Source organism: Pygocentrus nattereri, chromosome 12 (genome assembly GCF_015220715.1).
Source record: "Pygocentrus nattereri isolate fPygNat1 chromosome 12, fPygNat1.pri, whole genome shotgun sequence".
Classification (NCBI taxonomy): Eukaryota; Metazoa; Chordata; class Actinopteri; order Characiformes; family Serrasalmidae; genus Pygocentrus; species Pygocentrus nattereri.
The window spans coordinates 6,930,961-6,955,398 of record NC_051222.1 but is presented as its reverse complement, the minus strand read 5'-3'; the positions used below and the strand labels follow the sequence as shown (position 1 = coordinate 6,955,398).

General features: G+C 37.6%; 1 protein-coding gene across 4 annotated transcripts in view; it reads right to left on the bottom strand.

Moving 5' to 3' along the window:
- Positions 1 to 292: 292 nt before the first annotated feature.
- LOC108414748 (NACHT, LRR and PYD domains-containing protein 3-like) overlaps positions 293 to 24,438 on the bottom strand; it is a 48,398-nt gene continuing 24,252 nt past the window's right edge. For 3 of the 4 annotated variants that reach the window (XM_037543566.1, XM_037543567.1, XM_037543569.1), the window contains 8 exons: positions 23,916 to 24,044; positions 20,488 to 20,661; positions 16,827 to 16,982; positions 15,426 to 15,599; positions 13,033 to 13,206; positions 9,226 to 9,399; positions 1,848 to 1,894; positions 293 to 1,572 (listed from right to left, as the gene is read on the bottom strand). In XM_037543566.1, coding sequence (XP_037399463.1) covers positions 1,040 to 1,572; positions 1,848 to 1,894; positions 9,226 to 9,399; positions 13,033 to 13,206; positions 15,426 to 15,599; positions 16,827 to 16,982; positions 20,488 to 20,661; positions 23,916 to 24,044 — 1,561 coding nt within the window. In that variant the 3' untranslated portion in view covers positions 293 to 1,039. The remainder of the gene's footprint in view (positions 1,573 to 1,847; positions 1,895 to 9,225; positions 9,400 to 13,032; positions 13,207 to 15,425; positions 15,600 to 16,826; positions 16,983 to 20,487; positions 20,662 to 23,915; positions 24,045 to 24,438) is intronic. The other variant, XM_037543568.1, reaches the window with a different exon arrangement.

The following is a 24,438-nucleotide window of genomic DNA, read 5'->3' as shown; positions in this document are numbered from 1 at the left end:
AAGTAGAGGAGGCAGTAGAGAGGGCAAGATGGAGGCAGATGATCTGCTGTGGCGACCCCTAAAGGGAGCAGCCGAAAGAAATCAATATTACAATATTGAGCATTTTAAATATTTCCATATCAATGTTTCAAAATGGTAACATTTAAATTCCATCAATTTAAAAAGTGAATTTATAAATTAAATATAAAGACGATTAAAAACCCAAATTTCAGAAAGTATCGTCTTGTTTAATACCTTAAACTTTTTTTGATCAGTCCTAATATCTAATTCTTTCATTGAAGACAAGAAGCAGTTTTGTTATAAAGCTTTTATTCCAGAAACAGAACAGCAGGTGTCCCCACTCTAAACGTAGCTACACAGTCGAGGTTTGAGCCGCAGCGGTTGTGGTGAAATTCGTGTTGCTGTGTCTCCGCGTTTTAAACTCATTGAGCGGCTGGGCGTCGTTTTCTGAGCGGCTTGTTTTGTGCGGCGTCTCTGTTTGTAACCCGCATTTCTTGCGGTTCACATGGTTTAACACTTAAAACCTTCTGGCAAACGAAGAGTTAATCCTGCTGAGCGCTGCGTTGCCAGTAGCAACCAATCATAGCGGAGAGTCGGGCTTTGTCCCGCCCCGCGGCTGCTGAGGGGGCGTGGCTAGTACAGCTCCACACGGCAGACAAGCGGAACAGAAGAAAACAACAAAATAAAGAATGAAATAAAATAAATGATCTCAGTTTGTGGGGAAGTGAGTGAAGCTGAAGGTCCCAACATTCATGAAATCAGAGAAACAGTCAAACACAACTTCTTACTGATGAACCAAAACTTCTGAAACAGTGTTTTACAGATTATTCCATCAACACATGAAGCGGTTTAATCCCCAGTAGAAGAGAATATTTTCATGCAGCTTCATTTAATCTCTGTAATTTCAGCAGAAAGTGGACAGAAAGTCGATGTAGCTACAAATAATGAAACATGGAGAACAACAAAATCTCCAGGCAGTGACTGTGAAATATCTCAGTACGTGAGTGTCGGTCCTACAAACTCCAGCTCACATCTATATTCATCTCACACGCACTGAGGAGCCAGAACCATCAAGTCCAAATCCAGCGTAAAGCGGTTCAGTGAAGGAGCAGCTGAAAGTGTGTAAGAGGGTCAGTCTGTGTGTTTCCGTGGAGACGCTGTAGAAGGACAGAGAGCCGGCCGGACAGTCCAGATACACTCCTACTCTGTTAGACTGAGAGGAGGGAGCAGAGACAGCAGTGCTGATCTCATTGTGACGGACAGAGAAACTGTTATTAGAGCAGATCAGAACCCAGGACTTCTCATTCAGTCCAAACTCACAGTCATAACTGACTCCTTTCCTCCTGATTCCTTTATAAGTCACTGCTATATAAACACGTCCGCTCCACTCCGCCTCCCAGTAACAGCGTCCAGTCAGACTCTCTCTACACAGAACCTGAGACCAGTAATCAAATCTCTCTGGATGATCAGGATACGACTGACTCTCCTCCACAAACACCACCTTTCTGTTCTCCTCACTCAGAGAGAGACGAGTGTTTGCTGTGTTTGGGTCCAGAGTGACATCACAGGAATCTGAACACAGGAAGAGACGTTAACACAGAGAGTGTGTGTGTGTGTGTGTGTGTGTGTGTGTGTGTGTGTGTGTGTGTGTGTGTGTGTGTGTGTGTGTGTGTGTGTGTGTGTGTGTGTGTGTGTGTGTGTGCGCGCGCGCGTGCGTGCATGTGTGTGTGCGCGTGTCTGTCTGTCTGTCTGTGTGTGCACGTGAGAGAGAGATGGTCTGTGTGTGTGTGTGTGTGTGTGTGTGTGTGTGTGTGTGTGTGTGTGTGTGTGTGTGTGTGTGAACTTACATCTCTTTAGTCCTGGTTTCATCCTGACCTCCCCCCCATAATCCACCCTGAGAGAGAGAGAGAGAGAGTGAGAGAGAGAGAGAGAGAGAGTGAGTGAGAGAGTGTGAGAGAGTGAGAGAGAGAGAGAGAGAGAGAGAGAGAGAGAGAGAGTTAGCGTGTTAGCTCGTGCTAGCGGTTTAAGCCGTAACGTTAGGTCGTCGTTAGCGGATCAGTCGCGTCTCGCGCTTTAGCTCGTGGTTGTCTCTTGTTTTGGTTTAAACTGTAAGATTAGGTCAGGGTGTGGTTAACATCTGGCTAGCAAGGCAGTTTGGATTTAGTGTGTTAGTTTGTGGCAGACATGTGAGCAGTGACGTCACGGCTGGTGTGTTAGTCCACTGGTTTAATTTACTGGTAGCCATGTTAGACTTGTTTGGCTATACTGTCCCACCTAGACCCCATTGAGACCATCAGGCCCCATGAAAATACACATTAGATTTACTTTGTGTGGTGAATAATCTTGAATAAGCTATTCTGGAATATGAACTCCTCCTGAAAACAGACGTTATTTTGGGATTTTGAGTGGAGATTTTACATTAAGAGGATAAAACAGTCCATGACTAGGCTTAGTTCCTGTCTAGGAAACCAACCTCATACGTCGGCTTTGTTAAACTGATCATCACTACAATAAAGCTAATTTCCACTCATCTCTATGGGACTGTTACAGTGTATATATAATGGTGTATATAACGAATCTTCACTTTCACATACAGAGTTCAATGTTACTTTGGGCAGCTGTAGTTTATAAACTGGCGTTTAAAGCATGTCAGATATTTTACTTTGTATTTTTCAGTTTTTCAGTGAATCTTTTGATGCTGGTATTTAAACCTAAAGCCTGTGTCTTAATACTGTTGTAGAAACCTGTTAGCTGTCTGTCAGGCTGGGTGTTGGACACAGTTCTGCTTTTCTACAGTGCATTAAAGGAGAGTTCCACTGTTAAATAGTTCTGGTGTAAATAAAGTAACTCAGGCTGGTCTGGTGTGAAATGATCTGTTCTGGAGAAACTTGGCGAGTCAGTTATTCACAGTGGTGGTGATGGGAACCAGACATCCACCTTTAAAAGCTCCTTCACAGAAAGTTTTTGTATGAAGTGGTTATGAATTCACTGCCTGATGTCTGATGCACTGTTTTCTGAGTTTTGAGAAGGTCTTGGCCTAAAACATCATTTTAATGGATTAAAATATCAATGGATAAAACATCATTTCAGATTATCCACTATTTCACCATCATTGTGACGCTGCAGGACAAACACAGTAAATGGAGGCGGAACAGATTCACTAGATTATTAAAAACTGCTTCTATTCCTGCAGGAGACTTTATGGTGGGAATACAGTTGTTTTGAATTTTATTGTTGGCAGAAGACGTATGTTTTTATTTTAAGCTGTGTTTGTGTGTTAGTCGCCCTTTTACTGGTTTTTCTATTGCCTATTGCAGAATTTCAGTTAGCAGGACCACCAACATGACAGTGCCTCATACTGTCTTTCAGACTAACTCAGCACCAATTAACAGTGGTTACTATTGATCAATAAACACAAAAATAAACATCTTTCTACCATTATTTGTTTACTTTCAGTCAGTTGACAGTTGATTAGGACCACCTACCCTGGTGCACTGTGGGTTATAATGACAGACTACAGTGTTGCTGCACTATTTACCTTTACTCCTGTCTTTAGTGGTAAGAGACCATCATAGCATATTTACAATGTGACTGACCCTGGTCTGATGCAGATAGACCACATGGCCAAAAGTATGTGGACGCCTGAACATCACATCTATGAGTCATTCCAAAACCATCAATATATACACATCTTATACGTAGTGCTGATGATGGGAAATTACTAATAAATCTGAATGAATTTATTCTTTGGTACTTTTGAAATCGTTGTTTTGAACAACATAAAGCCTATTATGTTACAGCTACCTGTATAGTATAATTATATCATAATAAAACTTTCATAACTTTTTTGTAAACATATAATGTTCAACGATTTTGCCATGTCATAATTTCTGTTCGTTCCCAAAGTACTTTCACTTCTGAGCAAAGCTTCGGTTTGTGCTTTGGTGTCTAGTTTATAATATTTCAGTCAACACTGTTATTATATGACAAGTAATTCCAAAGTTCTGACTGGCAGTTGGGAAACATACTCGTGTAATACTTTTCTATAAAGGGGCTTTTAGAGGCATTTTAATCTTCAGATATTATTCTGTGGCCTTCAAAGCAGCATCTGACAGTGAAATATACTTTTTTACATGATAATGAAAAAAACTGACCATTAATAAGTGTTTTGGCCTTTAAGTGTGTTTGGTGTTCATGTGTGATTTAGACAGTTTTAGCTCTGTACATGTTTGTGTGGTTTAGATAATAATACAATAATCATTTTCATGTATTTATATGCAAATGATTATTGACCAAACACAACATTTGGTCATGGCTAACGCGTCAGCTCATGTTAGAAGTTTAGGTCACGGCTAGCGAGTTATTTCTCATCTGGTGTGTTAGCTTACAACTAACATGTTAGCTTGTGGCTAGCAGGCCGGGCCATGGCAGAGCCATCGTACAGGACTGTGGCCTGGAAGAGCAGGTTGGGTCGTGGCTACAACAGTAGGTTACTATGAAAAGAGACACACAGACAGTTTAACTTCACGTTACTGTGCCAGTTTAAACGCCTGGTGAGCAACAAAGCTCAGAAATTACAAAATGGCTACATATACTATACTAATAGATCATCATAGCATATTTACACTGTGACCGTGATACAGATAGACCACATGGCCATAAGTATGTGGACGCCTGAACATCACATGAGTCATTCCAAAACCATTAATATTCACACGAAATGACTGACATTACGTATTTGTCATCCCTGCTTGTGGCATTTGTGTGTGTGTGTTTGTGTGTGTTGTGTGTGTGTGTGTGTGTGTGTGTGGGGGGGGGGGGGTGTTATGACTGGTTGAACTCATTTCTTTGGACGCTGCTGCCTCTTACTGTTACATTTGAGTTCTGCACAGCACAAATGAGCTCACAGGCGTCACCAGCTTTGTGTGCAGTTTATAGTGTCAAATCGTACCAGCATACTGTGATGTTAAAATCTGTACCTGCTGCACAAAATACATACAGGTCGTTAGAGTCTGCACTCTGCAGCCCACCCTCTCACTCCCCCTAGTGATGCAGGACACTGCAGTTTAACCAGGTCAGTGCCGAAGCCAGAAGTAAGACATTAAAATGATACAGCTGAGATTAAACCATCCAAAATGCAGCACTTTTTCAGGTAGTTATTTACCATTATAACATAACATTAAGTAGATTATATCAGGCTGTGATAAATGAGTTTAAATGAAATACTGATGGACTAAAGATGATTAGTGTATGGTATATATGGTATAGTGTATATTTTAATAAGCTAGGATGCTGTTCCAACTTCCATGACTAAAAGAAAGTAGAATAATGAACAAAATTAAATCTTCTGTTACAAATATTCATAATATTTTGTTTCACATTCAAAGAAAAACATAAATATGAGCAAAAATGGGTACAAAAAAACTTAAATAACAGGCAGCCATACTTAGCATTAGCAGGACACGACACTGGATGTGATTTAGATGGAATCTAGTCTACATCATTAAACAGACGATGTTTATCAGTGAGGAGCCCTCAGGGGCATCAAGGATTTCTGTGAAGTAAATAAATATGTATCTGTATTTTTTGGGTCTTTTAAATTTAATGCAATCCATATGCTTGTATGTAAACAACATAAGCATAAGTAATAATTAATTAATTTCATTTTTAAAGTCTTTGTTTAGAAAAAGTGGAAGAATCTCAAAAAGCTTCATGAAATCCAGTCAGACTTTTATTCTCTGTGGTATCCAGGCAGATACAGACAAGCTAGGTCTTCCAGTGATTAGGCTTTCAGAAGATGAACTGAAGGTGAATGTTCATGTGAATTGTTGTTAGCTTTGTGCTAGCATGCTACTAGAATCACATAGGGCTGCTATCAGAAATTAGCATTATTATCCTCAGTTTGATCAAGTTTTGACATTTATGGCCCAAACTGAAGCCTCTAATAGTCGCAGTTCACCACTGAATTTAAAAATTTATAGATCTTATTATCAGTTGGCGTTCCTCATGTAACTGATGCAGCAGTGATCCAGAAAATACCTGAATAATGCAGAATGTAGGAGGTTCATGAACAGCTTGGTTTTCTGTAGAATGAGTTGGAGGCTGAAGGAGACCTGTGACTACAGTTTGTGCTACAGTGGAACTCGATAAGAGGAGGTGGCTGTTCTGATATATTAAATCAGAAAATTAAAGTAACTCATGCAGCACAAACCCAGTCTTTTACACACACCTCCATCAACATGCCCTCTCTGTCAAACAACTAGCTTTAAAGGGGAATTCAGTTGGAGTGGTTTGATGTGGTGATGGGAACCAGGAGTTTACAATGTCAACAACGCAAACATCGTCAGTTTATTCACAACGTTTGTAAAACAATCTTCCAGGTATCAGGCAACATATTCCTAACTACTTCATGTGTAATAGCATTTTGTGAAATAGCTTTCAGAGACATTAAACGTTTTGGATGTCTGGTTCCCATCAACACAGCTGTGAATAATTCACTCACAGTACATTTCTCTAGAATGGAGCATTTTACACCAAACCACTCTGAAAGACTTTGTTTACATCTCAAACATTTAATTATTTACAATTTTGCATTTTGACTCCAAGACTTTGACTGTTAAGTCTTATTTATGTAAATCTCACTATTTACTAAGCCTTACAGTAATTTCAGAGATTTTAAAAACTAAAATAAACAAGAAAAAATGCCCAGAAGAAGTTTTTTGATGACCCACTCATCCAAGAACAAGTTTATGATCACAGTGTATTGCCACACTGCATGCAGCGTGTCATGAAATCAGGTTAATTAAATGATATAAACTAACTAAATTTACTGGAAAATAAACACATCAGATCTGCTCACTCTTTTACTGAGCCTTATTTTGTTTGCTTGTTTTATCATTTTTTTATGTTCTTCTTGTGTCTTAATATTTTCTCCTAATTCCCTCAGTCAGTTTTAATCACACTGCTGACTGTTTTGTCTTCTACAGATTTTTCTCACTGCAAGTCACATTTCAGTTTGGTTAAGCATTAAATCTCTTTAGTTGAGTCAAATCACTTCTGCTCCAAGCAGCAGCAGCAACATTGGTCTGTTATTCTTGTGTGTTACAGCGTTGGAAGAGCCACATATCTTAACAGAAGTGAAAGGAAGAAGCGCTGATTTAAACAAATCTGATTGGACGACTCTGCATGTAGCACAAGCTACTGACAGAAAGATCCCAAGATTCTCAAGCTGTTTACAGTTGTCTAACGTAAAGCCACTGTCTGCTCCAGGTACAGTATGCCAGTGATTTTTGTAATATGAGCTGGCTTGTTCTGTCAGTGACAGTGTGGGTTCAGTTTTCGGTCATTTGTTTTGAGGTGTGGGAGAATCATACACTGATATCATTTAGCTATTCACACTAAGCTGATGTGGAGAAATGAATCTGTTAATTTAGGAAGCAACCATGTCCAGCTAGTAGTGAGAAAAACATAAACATATAAACTCTAATAAATTCACACCATGTAAAAGTCACAGAAATCACTGATATTTATGATACAGGGAGCGGCCATATAGAGCCAGCTGGTAACAACAGTACAAGCCACATTGTTTGGAAATAAAGCAAGTTTTAGTGATTGTTTTTAGTCAGACTGGCTAAAGGAACCCTTCTACAATTCATCTGGATCAGATGGACCAGTTATGTATCTTATGCTCACTCTGTAGTGTATACTAATGAAGCCATGAAGGGTAAGTTAAAATGAAAGTGTGTTCCTGAGTTCCTGAAGTTTCACTTCATATATTCATTCTTCCTGTAAAACATTTCAAAAACAGGTAAAACTATTTTTAGCATCACTTGTATAACTTATTTTTTCCCCACTACTGAATGACAAAAAATTGGCTAACACTTGGGATGTTAGCAAATTAGCTCTTTTTTTTTTTCACCCGGTCCCCAAATGCTCAGGAAAAAACAGCTGCCCCAACTGGTTAAAGCTGGTGTGACATGCTAAGAGTTATTTATTTTTATTTTTTTTGTGAATGAGAAATGGACTCAGGAAAGTAATTTATTATTATTATTATTATTATTATTATTAATAATAATAATAATAATTTATTATATTATTTATTAATGTATTATTATTAATAATCTTGGCCTTCTGGGCTTCTGTAGTATTCACACACAAGAAACTCAGAAGAAAAAAGCTTAGGCGCCACATGTTACTCAGCAAAGAATCAACACAAGTGCCACAATTATAGCAGATCACAAAACATCTACCTGTGTAGAAAATCTGTTTCCCACATCATACAGAGCTTCCTTATAATGCAGCCAGTACAGAGTGATGCGTTCAAACTCTACTATACTAATCAATGTAGCCTTTTATATTGTGCAGGAATAGCAAAAGACACAGCAAACACAACGTTTAGTTTCACCCTGTTTTTTGTTGGCTGCTGCATTAAAAACGTACAAAAATGAGTGAATTTAGAGGGTCATGGTGATTGGCTGGTGCAATAATAAAGTATTTTTCAAAAATCCAGTTTGAAGTAATGCAGTGATACATAGTAAAACCACACTTTATACAGAAGTGTAGAAGCAGTGTGGCATTATTATGTTTATATTACTGCGTTTTTGTTTTATCCACTTTAGTACTGCAATATCAATTCATTAAGATGAACAGAGTACAACTACAATAATCCTGGAGAGGTCAAATCCGCAGTATATATGTATTATTGCAGTTTTATTAATAATTGATTACAAACACAGTAAAATTGACATAGTACAACTGTAGTATTACTGGAATATTAAAAACAACAGTAGGGACTGCAGAACGCAGTAGGGTCCTACTGGATACTAATGCACATTTTAATACTGCAGTAGTGAATTTGTTTTATTTGTGTAGTAAATGAAGTAAAATGGATGTACTTACTATTTAAAAAACTGCAGTACATTATCCAGTAACACAACTTTTAGTACTGCGTCCATTTTACTACACCTGCATTTAATACAGCACAATAACTGCTGTTGTACTCTTACTAAAATACTACAGTCCTGATTTTACAGTATTGGGAAATTTCTTCTTTTTCTTTTCAGATTATGTAAGTATTGCAGCTTGCAAGCTTTTCAAGAGTTTTTAAAAACCTGCTGGATGTCCCTCCAATCCAAGGATGTTGTTACATGTTGTTAATAATAATAATAATAATAATAATAATAAAAAATGACTCCAACACACACACATGCACACAGAAAGCTGTACCTGAGAGTCTCCAGTCTGCAGTGTGGATCCTCCCGTCTAGCAGAGAGCAGCTTCACTCCTGTATCTCCTGGGTGGTTGTAGGTCAGATCCAGTTCTTTCAGGTGTGAGGGGTTTGAACTCAGAGAAGAAGCCAGAGCAGAACAGCCTTCCTCTGTAATTAAACAGTAAGACAGTCTGCAGAGAGGAGGGGAAAAGAGAGAGACAGGTGTGAGATGTGGCATTTAAAGTCATATGTAAAAGTTTGGGTCAATTACACACCTTGATATTCTAAGTGAAAATAAGCAAACATCCTCTAAAGCAAATACAATTTTGCTTAATGCATAATTACCTATTTTCTATTCAGTTTATCATAAAATGTTGCCTGTGTAAATTCTGTGTATTATGCCTAAATATGCTGATGTCAGAAAAAAAATGTTGTTGTGGTAAATCTCAAGATAAAGAAAAAATGTTCTCAGTAAGTATTTACAGCTGATGATAAGGGAGAGTGTTTTTTTTTTTTAACTGACCAATTTCTAGTGTTTGTTAATTGTTTTTGATCATTTTAGGAGGGTTAGAGATACTGGGACTGTAGTGGGTGATGGTAATGAAACCACAGTGATGTAATGCAAACACATGCATACAGGCAGATCAGTAATACATGCTTATAAAAAAATCCAATCTTTTTTTTTTTAATTGTTGGCTGAGGAAAGTATCTGGGGAAATTAGATATAAGATCATTCATTTGCATAAAGAAGCGAAAAGTCAAGGAAAATCCAGAGTTTCCAAAACTGGAATCAGAATCTTAAAAACTATCAAAGACCTGGTTTCCACCAGAAGTGTCTACAACAGATAAGCAGAACTTAAAGCTTTGAGAGAGAGGAGAGCTTTTGAGAGAGAGTTCCACTCTTGTTTCAGATCTGAAAACATCTAAAGGTGCTTCTGTCCATCCTTCCACTGTGAGAAGACAACTCAGAGCTATGGGTGTGAAAGGATGTGTAGTTGTTAAGAAGCTTTAACTGAGAAGCTCTTATGGAGTGCAGAGCAGTGCAATTGTAAAGGCAGAGTTAGACTGAATAAATCAAAAGTTAGGTAGGCTACAGCAACCAGATCAACTTCTCTTATTAATATCAGCATTTAGTTTTGCTATTATTATTATTATTATTATTATTATTATTATCATTATTATACTGTCTATGATTTTTTTGTTATTATTATTTTTACTAACCTGTTAGTGTTATTGTTTTATTTAAGTATCACTACATGTGGAACGGTTCAAAACAGCCCTAAAAATAACATGGAAACAAGAAGCAAATCTAATAGAATTTGGATATGTTGGAAACATGTTCACAAAGCATCCATGAACAGCACAGTGGGATTTAATGAACTGATGCATTAATACAAAATTCAGTTGATATGTTCCGTCATATGTGTAAGGACATGCTCACAGTGGCTTTGCCAAGAGTGCACTTGGAACAAAACAATTGAAATATGAATTTCAGACATCCTTTATATCAGCTGCATTTTAGAGAAGCACTGTATTTTTTTGGCAAAATTCAGGGAAAATTTCCTGATTTTGCCTTGAGTGAGTGACATTTTGGGAAAAACAGTCACAGCTGTACAAATGTACCATAGCTTTCCCACCTGGGACTTCCTAACTTTTTCTTGTTGTGTGTATGAACAGTATTTTACAAAGGCTTTGAAAGTGTTTTAGTCAATCATTTGTTGTTAGACATTCCACTAATTCTATTAACTATATAATGTTCTGTGCATAAGCGTCCAATTTACATGTAGCCACAACTGAAATTTTAATCTTTTTGGTTGTCAGCAATAACAAAATCAATTGTTTTGTATGACTGAAAATATTAACTTATATATATTTAACTAAAATAAATCATAAAATATCATTTGCAAAATAGCCTTGTGAGATAATTGTGACATGTCATATTGCAGGTGCATTTGAGCAGGTCTGAGGAGGTGGCAGTGTCAGCGTAGTTTTGGACCAGATTTCGAAGGTCACTCCCCCATTTTTAAGACTCAGTTCTGGAAATACTTGTTTGTTTTTTAGTAGATACAACCCCATTTCCAAAAACGTTGATGCAGGACAAAATGTAAATGAATACAAAATGTAATGATGTGCAAACTATTTAAACGCTACATTTAATTGAAAATAGTACAAAGACAACATATCAAATGTTGAAACTGAGAAATATTCTTGTTTTTTTAATAATATATGGCCATTGTGAATTTGATCCCAACAGCACATTTGAAAAAAGTTGGGACGGGGCAAGTTGACCCCTGTGTTTAACACCTCTTCTTTTAACACCACTGTAAGCATTTGAGAACCGAGGACACAAATTACTGTAGTTTTGAAAGTGAAATGTTTTCCACTCTTTTTTGATATAGGATTTCAGCTGATCAACAGTTCGTGGTCTCCTTTGTCGTATTCATCATTTCATAACGCGACAAATGTTTTAGTGGGTGACAGGTCTGGACTGCAGGGAGGCCAGTTTATCACCCTGACTCTTTTAATACAGAGCCATGCTGTTGTAATACAGGCAGAATGTGGTTTGCTGAAATAAACAAGGCCTTCCCTGAAAATGACATCATCTGGATGGCAGCATATGTTGGCCAACACACGTATCTGTCATTTAGCATTAATAATGCCTTTACAGAGGTGCACGTCACCCATGCCATGTGCACTAATGCACCCCTACAGCATCATGAATGCTGGCTTTTGAACTATGCACTCATAATGGTCTTTCATAATGAGTGGTCTTTAGCCCGGAGGACACTGAGTCCATGATTTCTGAAAAGAATTTCAAATGCTGACTCGTCGGACTGCAGGACACGTTTCTGCTTCACCTCAGTCCATTTTAAATGGACTTGGGCCCAAAAATTTGGGAGCATTCCTGATTCGTGTTTGTACATGATTTCTTTGCGTTTTAGAGCTGTAACTTGTATTTGTGGAAGCAGCGACAAACTGTTTTTATAGACAGTGGTTTTTAGAAGTGTTACTGAGTCCATGCAGTGACTTCCACTATAGAATCATGTCTGTTTTTAATGCAGTGCCACCAGAGGACCCAAAGATCATGACTAGCATATACTGGTTTTTGGGTTTGTCCCTTGCATACAGAGATTTCTCTGGATTCTCTGAAACTTTTAATGATATTACATACCGTAGATGATGAAAAGCAAAGGTTCTTTGATATTTTAGGTAGAGCCTTTCACAGAGTGGTGAACACCTCCCCATCTTTACTTCTAAAAGACTCTGAGTTGTTCTATTTATACCCAATCATGTTACAGACCTGCTGCCAATTAACCACCAGCTGATTTTATAGCATTTCACAACTTTACCAGCCTTTTGTTGCTCCATCCCAAGTTTTTTGAAAAATTTTATTGGTATCAAATTCAAAACGGGCATATATTTTTAAAAAAAAACAATCATATTGTCAACATTTGATATGCTGTCTTTGTACTATCGTCAATGAAATACAGGGTTTAAATGATTTGCACACCATTGCATTTTGTTTTTAATTTACATTTTGCACAGCATCCCAACTTTTTTGGAAATGGGGTTGTATCTACTAAAAAATTAATAACTTGTACTTCATGTGACTGAAAATCTAATTAACGAGGAGTGATCTCTGATATTTACACAGTACTGCACAGAAACAGATAATAGGAATGTGTTACACTCCACATGAGGTATTTTCATTCTTTTAATACAGGAATTTTCTTTTATGGACAGAATATTTTATGATAGTATATACTTGCTCATCTGTTTTGATATAGCGCTGCATATCAAGAACAACATTACAGAAGACTCACCTGAGTATCTCCAGTTTACAGTGTGGACTCTTCAGTCCAGCAGAGAGCAGCTCTGCTCCTGAATCCTGAAGGTCATTGTTGCTCAGGTCCAGCTCTTTCAGGGAGGAGTTTTCCGCTTGTAATACTGATCCTAGATTTTCACAAGATTTTTCCCCAAGGTTACAAGAATCTAGTCTGCAAAGGGAGAATACAGCATCTTACAAAACAGTAAATGGAAACCGAAACGGAAACTGAATATGGCTGAATATTATTGAAGTAGTCACTGTAAAACTACTAATTGCTATGGAAATGTACGTTGCTAGAATTTCTGTTATGAACTTTAAATGCTGTTCTGTTAAAGATGTAATGTGTGTGTCCACCACTGTTTGATTAACAGAGTTCCTCTGTATACTGGGAAAGGAAATTACTGATGCGGTTGGTTGTTTATACATAACTTATATCCACTGCAGGAAAATAGGTCCAAACCCAAATTTCTCTAAGACAGACGTCATGTGGCCACTCAATCTGATCAAAAGCACATTGTGCATCGAGAGAGATGACGGCAGCTTCCGTTCTTAGGTTTGGCGTATAGAATGTTAAAGAGGCGACAGAGATTGAAGAAAGTATGTCTACCTGGCATGAAACTTGACTGATCAGGAGGTACAATTGAGCCTGTGTTTTCTTTTGACCTATTCACAAGTATTTTCCCCAGCAGTTTGGCCTCAGGTATTAACGAAACAGGTCGATAGGATGAGACTAATAAAGGGTCCCGACCTGGTTTTGCTATCAGAGCAATTTTGGCTTTGTACAATATTGGAGGAAGATGAGATGTTTCCAGTGAATGCTGAAACATGCGTAGTAGTAGTGGACAAACGTCTTTGCTATATTTTTTATAAAATCCTATAAATCCATCTGGGCCTGGGGCTTTATTGTTTGGAAATGAAAAAATGGCTGCATGCATGTCCTCCAGCGTTATGTCTGCATCTAAAAATTCCACAGCCCCTTCACTCAGATTTGGAACGCTGAACTTGGAGGCAAAACTGTTCATGTCACTTTGTCCACCTTTGCACTGGGATTCATAAATTTCTGTGTAAAAATCAGCAAAACACTGATTTGTTGCTTTAAGGTCTGTCAAGATGGAGCCATTGCTTGATTTTATGCGACGTATGGCTCGGGCAGCTTGGGTTTTCCTCAACTGGAGGGCAAATAGTTTATGTGGTTTGTCGCCTATTTCAAAGTGTTTTTTTACCTGTTGAAGTCATTTAAAAACATATTTAGACATGATCTGGTTTTACTCGTATTTTAGTTTGATTATATTATTCAGTATGCTAGTCTTTTTAGTTGCTCTGTATGTTTCTTCTAATTTAGTTAATTTGTCATTCATTTCTTTATTTCTTTTTTTTTTTAACTTTTTATTTTGCCTTTGCTTGTTTTTACTTTGTGATGCTTCATATGCTATTATGTCTCCTCTAAGGACTGCTTTCATAAACTCCCAAAGCATAGAGTCATGTACATGCCTTCATCATTTGTGTCTAAGAACTGCTATTTTCTCCGTTAGGAACTGACTGAAGTTCTTACTTTGCAACAGAGAATTATCTAAGCGCCAGCGATGTTCTCTTTTGACCACACTGAAATTTAACTCTACAGAGTGGGAGGCATGAGCCGATATTATTATGTTATGATCCTGGGATGAGGTGGCTGTGGAGATTAACTTTGAGTCTAGAAGAGAATAATCTATTCTAGAGTGGGATTTATGGACAGAGGAAAAGAAGGACCAGTGTCTGTCTGATGGACGAAGCAGTCTCCATATATCTGCTATGTTTACACTATCCATATAGTTGCTATGATTTTGATGAGTTTGGCTTGGTTGTCTGTCTAATACAGGGTCAAGGACACAGTCATCACTCTGTGATAAATCAGGAATTTTATAGCATTTCACAACTTTACCAGCCTTTTGTTGCTCCATCCCAAGTTGTTTGAAAAATGTTATTGGTATCAAATTCAAAACAGGCATATATTTTTCAAAAAACAATCATATTGTCAACATCTGATATGATGTCTTTGTACTATCGTCAATGAAATACAGGGTTTAATTGATTTGCACACCATTGCATTTTGTTTTTTTGCACAGCATCCCAACTTTTTTGGAAATGGGGTTGTATCTACTAAAAAATTAATAACTTGTACTTCATGTGATTTGACTGAAAATCTAATTAACGAGGAGTGATCTCTGATATTTACACAGTACTGCACAGAAACAGATAATAGGAATGTGTTACACTCCACATGAGGTATTTTCATTCTTTTAATACAGGAATTTTCTTTTATGGACAGAATATTTTATGATAGTATATACTTGCTCATCTGTTTTGATATAGCGCTGCATATCAAGAACAACATTACAGAAGACTCACCTGAGTATCTCCAGTTTACAGTGTGGACTCTTCAGTCCAGCAGAGAGCAGCTCTGCTCCTGAATCCTGAAGGTCATTGTTGCTCAGGTCCAGCTCTTTCAGGGAGGAGTTTTCCACCTGCAATACTGATCTTATATTTTCACAAATCGTCTCCCCCGTATTAGACGAAGATATTCTGCAAAGCATGAACATTAAAGCGGGAAATTAGAAATAAAGAATTTATATCATAAATGTTAATTCTTACAACACAGTTACAAGTTATGTTGCATATGTGTAGCTTATTAAGTTGGTTCCATTAAGTGGCATTAGGATAAATAAGTCAATGAATGAATAGAGTCAGCAGCGTGTTTCCTTTTCTCACAAAGTGGTTCAAGTTTGTTTACAACATTCCTTCAGTAAAGCGGCACTACAATCAGCTACGGCTGTTTAACTCATGCTTTCATCTTTATCACCACGTCATGCGGCAAAACAGCTTATTTAAAGAAACCTTTTCACATTAAAACATCTAGCTCACTAATCTTATATAATTTGCTGATTTGTTGGTTAATTTAATTTAATATTCCAGTTTCTTGTCAGTTTTGTTCATATTTTCTTGTCCTGCTTTCAGCCACTGGTGTCAAATCTTGGAGAGCCACAGCACTGGACAGCTAGACTGTCTGCCTGTTCTAAAGGAAACTCATTAATGACTGCCGATGATGTTAAAGCAAGAAATTTGGCTTCTTGTGGATTTGACTGAAAATGACTGATTTGCTGAATCTACTGCTGTGACTGATTCACTGAAGACAGATTTAGAAAGGTCACTACTGAGTGCTAAAGTCATGCAATAACAGATTTTAGGGCTGTTATTAACACAGTATGACAGACATGTGATTTATTATGATTTCGACCCCAGGTTGCTTGGCCTTTGGTCATTTTCTGGGAAGAAGATATAAAATAACATTTTCAGTGTCTTCACTCTGTTCACCCCCACACATTTATATTATACGTGTGGTGTAGGGCTGAAGCTGCAGGGAGTAAAAGTGTGGAGGTGCTGTGTCCCTTCACTCTGTTTTCCTAATATGTGGCCTGCTGTTAATGTGTGTGTGTGTGTGTGTGTGTGTGTGAGTGAGAGAGAGAGAGAGAGAGAGAGAGAGAGAGAGAGAGAGAGAGAGAGAGAGAGGGGTTGGGCAACATAGACAGGCTGCTAACTGGCCACAGCTGCTAAAGGAGAACCCAACGCTGGCCAATCGTGATATTATAAACACCTGGTATTTTTGGAAAGTTATACTGTAATAATATTGTATGAACTAGATATTTTATTTTAAGCATGTAATATTGAGTAATTATTAAAATGAACTAAACCATCTTTTTTGATGTAAAAGATGTGCTGGTGAGGCACAGAATATGAAGAATGAAATCTCACCTGATCTCCAGTTTACAGTGTGGACTCTTCAGTACAGCAGAGAGCAGCTCTGTTCCTGAATCCTGAAAGTGATTCTCCCTGAGGTCCAGCTCTTTAGGGGAGGAGTTCACCAGCTGTGAAGCTGATGCCTTTCTCCTAATATTACACCAAGACAGTCTGCAAAGAGTGAATAAATATATAAAAGAAACTTAGAAAAAAAGTATTTACATCATAATGTTATACTTACAACTTACCTTGCATATTTGTAGATTACTAAACTGTTCCACTAAGCGACAGTAGCATAAAGTCAGAAATGTGTTTCCTTTTTTCTCAAAGTGGATCCACTTTGCTTAGAACATTCAGTAAAGTTGCACTAAAATCAGCTTCAGCTGTTTAACTCATGCTTTCATCTTTATCTCCATGCTAATGCAGCACAGCAGCTTATTAAGAGAAATGTTTTCACATAAAAAAGCTGGAACAGCTCACTAATCCTACATAACTCGTGAGTTTCAATTTCTTGTCCGTTGGGTTAATATTTTTTGTCATTCTTTCAGCCACTGGTGCCAAATCCTGGACAGCCCCAGCACTGGAGAGCGAGATGGTCTGCCTGTTCTAATTTGAACTCATTAATGACCTCTGATGATTTTAAAGCCGGAAACTGTATAAAACTGAAGTTCAAGGATCAGGAAACAGCACTGAGGATGTGGTTTCCAGGAGAGTGAATGCTTTCATTTTTGCTTTCTACAACTGCAGAGTCCTTGGTGTAATAAAACTTCGACTAGCAGGCCGACTTTTGCTGGATCACCATCAGCAGCCTTGCATTTGGTGCAGAGTGCTCAACATGCCTGCAGTGTCTGGTGGATGCCCAGATTTTACCAGCCAGAAATGCTCCATCATAATACATATTGATGTGTACAGTAATAATGAAACAATAGGACATATTTAGTAAATATTTCAAGTAAATCAATTACCTTCCACTTAAACCGTGAAATTATAAGGGACTACAGTGACATTTTAGCCTTGAAGAATAATTCATCCTCTGTGCTATCAGCATCCAAAAAGACCAGCAAAGGAGACCAAACAAGTCTGCCTTCTTGTGGATTTGTTTGACCGTTATTGATGAGCTGTATCTACAACTGTAAATGAAGCTCTGAACCCAGATTTAACTAGCTCTGTACTGAGTGCTAATTTAACACAGTAGCACATTTAGGACTGTTATTGACACCATATGAGATGCTATCAGACTAAGATCAGTTTTACATGAACACAGTCACACAAAGGTCTAGTAATCAAGGATCATCTGTAAAGTTAAACTCTTTATCATTTTTTCATGAGAGTAAAAATATGTGCAATAACCACTCTCTCTAGTTGCTAGCATACATGCTAATAACACCATCAGTACAGTTTCTAAGCTAGTTTATTTTTCTGTGGTGAACTCTTTACAGCTCCTTTTTCTATTGAATATTCAGTTTGTAAGTTAATGGTTTTTAGACACGTGTGGATGTTACTCTGGTGAGCTGCTAAACTCACTTTCCTCTGCTCAGACTAACTGAGTGTAATACTGTAAATATATTTCCAGAGCCACTGCCAATTTTCTGCTTTCTCATCAAGTTGTCGGCCCCCAGAGTTCATCAGAAAGTTGGTAGGAATGGCTTGTTCTCACTCAGTGCTGGGTTCACCCTGGTTTGCTGCTAGCTGGCTACAGTGCCATGATTTAGTTATTTGTGTTTGAATGAGGAAATCAGGATGAAACCTCTGGGTTATTTGCTCAGCTCTGTTTAGAGTGACAGTGACCAATAACATGTGCGTAGATCAACACAGCTGGTCAGGGTGAGGGAGCAGCAACAATTTCCAAGAACTCTATTTAAATGCTTTTTAAAAGCTTCATATAAAGTGTTCAATGAAAAAAACATAAACAAGCTACAAGTGTCACGTGGATTGAGGGACTGTCTGGTTAAGTCCTCACACTCTGTAACATTTATCTTCATTATTCTGTCCATAAACTCTCATAAGCCTAAAGTTTAGAACGATAAATACTGTATTCAACTCTGCTGTCACGGCCGATCCTGATGCAACCACTGAATTATGTAAAAAAGTCTAAATTAATTTGTAACAAGATAGTATACATTTCCATTTCTCCCCATGACTATGATATGAAGTTTGATTTTTAACAAGATGAAGCCTGTAAGTTTCCCTTTCTTTAAGGCCTGCATAGTTTTCCATTCTTCTACATCCTAACAGGTTCTTCAACATTGTTCCTTTAAAGCAGTGTTTGAAACTGAGTCTCTCTTATCTTTAGTCAATCTTACTGCTCCATCTTGTTGTAAGCATGCAGTAGTCCAGCCTGATCTGAAAGCCAATTCTCAGTTATTTCAGTCACATTTTAAAAACTGTCCATTTTACTGAAGATCCTAGAAAAGCTTGTGTTTTCTCAGCCCTGCTCTTATTCAGTGACCAACAATATTCTGAAGATTTCAGTCACATCATAGTACAGATCAGCCCTCTTTAAAGTGTCTAATGACTTGATGTCTGTCTGGGAACTCAGAGAACCCTGTTCTACAAATTAATGCCAATATTGTTAGTCAGGGTAGAAAGCTAGAAAACTGCTGTTGTTGCTCTCTTGTTTTAGGGTCTGTATACTGAGCTTATAAATCAAAGGCTTTTATGCTCCCTGAGCGTATGGATGAAATTATATGTCTTGTTTAATGTCCAGCCTGAAGTAGTTTGTTAGGCTATAATGAGGTTTATGTGTAAAAATAAAATGTTACACAGCTTTTGGTTCTACTTGTGGAATGACATCCACCACATTTTCTTTTCCTTCATTTCATTTCTATCCTCTTGTATCTTATGGATGATCTAAGGAGGTGGGAGACCCCAACTCAAAACTCAAAATCAAAAGATCCAACTGAAAGGAAATCCAAACAGAGCTACAGGAATGGAGCTACACTGATTGACCAAATCAACTGTATCACTTAAGCACAGGTAAAGGACGAGTTGGGACTTGTTGATGGCGCCGCTTGACTTCCCCGGAGAAGCTAAAACACTGGACTCAGAGCACCAAACCAGCGAGAGCCACCCATTAAATTTTATAGGTAAAAACATTTTGATATGACAAATTTGTGATGATCTGTGCAGAGATAAAGCTGCTAGTTAGAGTCCATCCCTCAGTTATTTGCAGGGGAGATGGCTAGGCATGAAAAGATCCATGGCTCAGCGCAGTTGTAGGACTGTTTTGGTTTATCTTCACCTAGATTTTTTATTATTATGATCTTTAAAGTGTTTCATTTTTACCTTTTGCACAGTGTGATAATCCACACATCAACAAAACCTATAAGGAACTTAGAAATTACCATTTCCACCTCTTGTAAATAAAATCATGAAAAAAGTGTAAATCTGGCTTGAGTTGGGCTTGTTTTCTATTTATTGCTTTTTACGTAGTAGTTTTTTTTCTTTTCTTTTTTTACAGACAGTTCATGGACTTTCATTCTCTCTCTCACTGTTTATCTCTCTCTCTATTTCTCTTGTCTTAATGTTACAGTCTATAGCTGCCTTGTGGAATAGCCCTGGGGTTTGAGGAGTGAGTCAATGTGCTCCTGAAGGAAACCATGGATGATGAGAATGATGTGTAAATTCGGCTACAGCTCCAGAAACACATTCAGGATTCAATTTACAGAAATCTCACCTGAGTTTCTCCAGTTTACAGTGTGAACTGTTCAGTATAGCGGAGAGCAGCTTCCCTCCTGAGTCCTGCAGGTCAGTGTGGCTGAGGTCCAGTTCTTTTAGGGATGAGTTTTTTGATTTCAGAGCAGAACAGAGATCTTCATAGGAGCTCATGCTGAGTTTGCAGTGACCTAGTCTACAAGGCAAAGAAATACAGTACATGTTACAGTTAAAACAGAGAATGAGGAACTCAGGATCACAGGAATCTGAAATATAAGAAAATTAAAAAACAATGCTTCCATATACTGAGATGCTTCCATTAAATATCTTCTTCAGAACAGCATAAAAATGGCCACAATTTTTCTAATAATCTAGTTGTTTTATATGAACATTTTCAATACTATTTGTACTCTTTTTTCCCCCTCATGGACTTTTGCTCTGAAACTTTTATTTAATTTTCTTTCACTTCAGTAGGCAGGCATGAGGCAAAAGGTACAATACAGCCAGTCAACGAAGAAGAAATACACACACACACACACACACACACACACACACACACACACACACACACACACACACACAAACAAACAAACAAAGAGGTGCAGAGGAGTGAGTGAACCTGGACACAAACGAGAGCACAGAAATAGATTTACAAAAACCGACTTGATAATAATTCATTATAAAATGAATTGATTCAGATTTTTCTATTCATACAACGTTCAAAAAACAGACAGAAAATATTTTTAGATCCACTTGCACTCATTTTTTTTCCCCAGAACTGTAATAAAAATACATATATTGGCAGACACTGCTAACCAGCTTTGACCAGCTTGGGACAGTTTTTTTCATTATGTTTATTAGTTCTCTTAGTAGCACCTAAATAGAAATGTCATGCAAAGATTGTGAAGTGTCTTGCCAACAGAGTCGCTATGTATAATGATCCTATATATCTATGTTTTCTAACAAGGTCCGTGTTGTTAACCTGTCAAAGTTTAAACAGAGCCAGTCTTCTTTTGACTTTACTTTTCTCTATTTGGGAAATCTTCCTTTGGATGTGTGTCAAAGTGATAAAAAACTACTGAGTGCCTTGTTAGCAGCAAGGAAAAAGGCAATCACTCGAAAATGGTTGTCCTCTGAACCTCCCCAAATTCAAGAGTGGTACGATGTCGTTTATGAAATTTTTATTATGGAGAAACTCACCTATTCTCTAAGAATTCAAGCAGACAAATTTTATCGGATCTGGTCTAGATGGCTAGCATATATAAGACCCCAGTGCCCAGACTTTTTGTAGAACTCATGACCTCCTGTCCTTCTCTCCTCTTTTTACTAAAGAGTAAGCTTCCCCATCTTTATGTAAATAGTTTTTACCTCAAAATAAATAAATAACAAAGAAATTGTTAAATAAATAATAATAAATTATTAAAAGGGGAACTAAGTTTAGGGACAAATCAGTGACTTTAATGTTACTTTGTGGGAAAAATGTGATCTCATGGAAGTCTAATTCTTGATAAGATCTGTATTTGTTTTAGTTGTCTATTTGTCTATTTTGTTTTGTGTGATCACTATTTAAGATATATGAATGTTTGAATGTCACTGTATTTCCTTTGTCTTGAACAGAATTTCCTAACAAAAAGTAATTTACAAAACAGAGCCAGTCTTTTGTCTGAGGTAGGGAGCAGGGATGGGTTTGTAACTACTGCCAGTGGTTAGGTTGTCTATGTATGGAAAAGCTTTTCAAGGTACAATGTTTACTCCAAGAGGTCCACTGGGAGTCGCAGCTCTAATCAGTTCAATAAAAGGAGTGATTTAGTGCTAGTCCGAGTGACAGACTATAAAAAGTGTGCTGCTGCTCTCGTTTTAAAGACCTTAAATTGAGAAAACAAACATTTATATGTTCACTGTAAGTATGTAGGATATTATGTGTTGTGTATGTTTATTTTGAAGTATGAAGTTTGATGTTGTGCTTCAATGGAGATTTTGTGTAAATGAACATTACACACCTTTTGATTCTACTTGTAGAAGAATTTCTATTACTACATTTTCTTTACCTTTCATTTTTATCATCTTGTGTCTTATAAATGGACTGTGGAATTCTCAAAAGAATCAACTGGAAGGAAATCAGTTCACTCTGTACAACTGTACAACTGAGCTTTAAACAACCTCCCCACTTCCCTGTCGTAACTAAACTACACCCTAATTAACACCAGCAGCAAACTAAACCGTATATGCTGTGCACCTTCTTATGAGCTGAATTAGCTACGTCAAGAAAAAGTCCGTCCCCTTCTTGTGAAAATACAAGTAAAATTTAAGTCCTCGCCCTTTAGATGAAACTGAAAGTAGTGCTGTACAGTCTGTCTTTCATTCTCTACCGTTTCTCCGTGTCTGAGCATTAGCAGGCTCACCAGTCTTTCACCTTCACATGAAGGAACTTCTCTGCTTCTGCTGGTGTAGTGGAGCTTCATGTGTCGTCTCCTGCAGTTACAATAAACCTCGCAGGATGTCGAAAACCACATCTTATGCCCCTTTGACTGCATTTCCTCCTGATTTCACTGAATGCTTGCCTTTTTCTGATGCTATCAGAGGCCAGGTCTGGATAGACAGACACCTGGGATCCCTTGTAATGGAGCCATTTCTTTTGTCTAGCCAAACGTAACACAAGTTCTTTGACCTGATAGTGATGGAGCTGGACCATGATAGGCCTTGTCTTACACTCAATGGCCTGCTGCAGGCTCCTGTGTGTGCGGTCGACCTGAATTGGCTTGTTAAAATGCTCATTTCCCAGAATTTCAGGGAATAATCTGGCAACAAATATGTAAAATTGGAAATGTATGTTGCTAGAATTTCTGTTATGAGCTTCAAATGCCCGTTTCTGTTACAGATGTAATCTGTGTGTCCACCACTGTTTGATTAACATAATATCAACATTGTAACATAAAATCAGAACATAAACAGCTAATAAATGTGGCAGCGGAAATTAGCATTACTGTAGCAGTAGTACATTCCTGAGACATCTGAAAAAGTTCAAACATTTGTGCATTAAATACTGCTATGTAAAGATACGTATGGCTGATGAAAGCTCTTAATACAATGACTGTATTTAGTTGTCTCTGTAAACAAAATTTAAAAAAAGAAAAAACCTCAAAAACACTGGGCTTTATTTTGTTTTATTAGTTGTGTTGGTCAGTTATTAATCTCAGCACCAGACGTCTGACAGGCTTGATGAATATTCTAAAACAGTCATTTTGGGAGGGACACTTTTATTCAGCTTTGTCTATTTCTCCTTTTTCAGTTTTCCCTCATGCTGCACTTTCGTACATTTCATACATTCTTGTCATCTAGGAATTTTATTTTCAGCATGGAATATTGTAAAATCTTTTAAATTCACTAAAACATGCTTTTGATATGAAAGATGTGTTGGTGAAGCACTGAATATCAAGAAGGAAGTCTCACCTGAGTATCTCCAGTTTACAGTGTGGACTCTTCAGTCCAGCAGAGTGCAGCTCTATTTCTGAATCCTGAAGGTCAACGTTGCTGAGGTCCAGCTCTTTCAGGGAGGAGTTTTCCGCCTGCAATACTGATCTTATATTTTCACAAATCGTTTCCCCCATATTAGACGAAGATATTCAGCAAAGCATGAACATTAAAGCGGGACATTAGAAATACAGAATTTATATCATAAATGTTAATTCTTACAACACAGTTACAAGTTATGTTGCATATGTGTAGCTTATTAAGTTGGTTCCATTAAGTGGCCTTAGGATAAATAAGTCAATGAATGAATAGAGTCAGCAGCGTGTTTCCTTTTCTCACAAAGTGGTTCAAGTTTGTTTACAACATTCCTTCAGTAAAGCGGCACTACAATCAGCTACGGCTGTTTAACTCATGCTTTCATCTTTATCACCACGTCATGCGGCAAAACAGCTTATTTAAAGAAACCTTTTCACATTAAAACATCTAGAACAGCTCACTAATC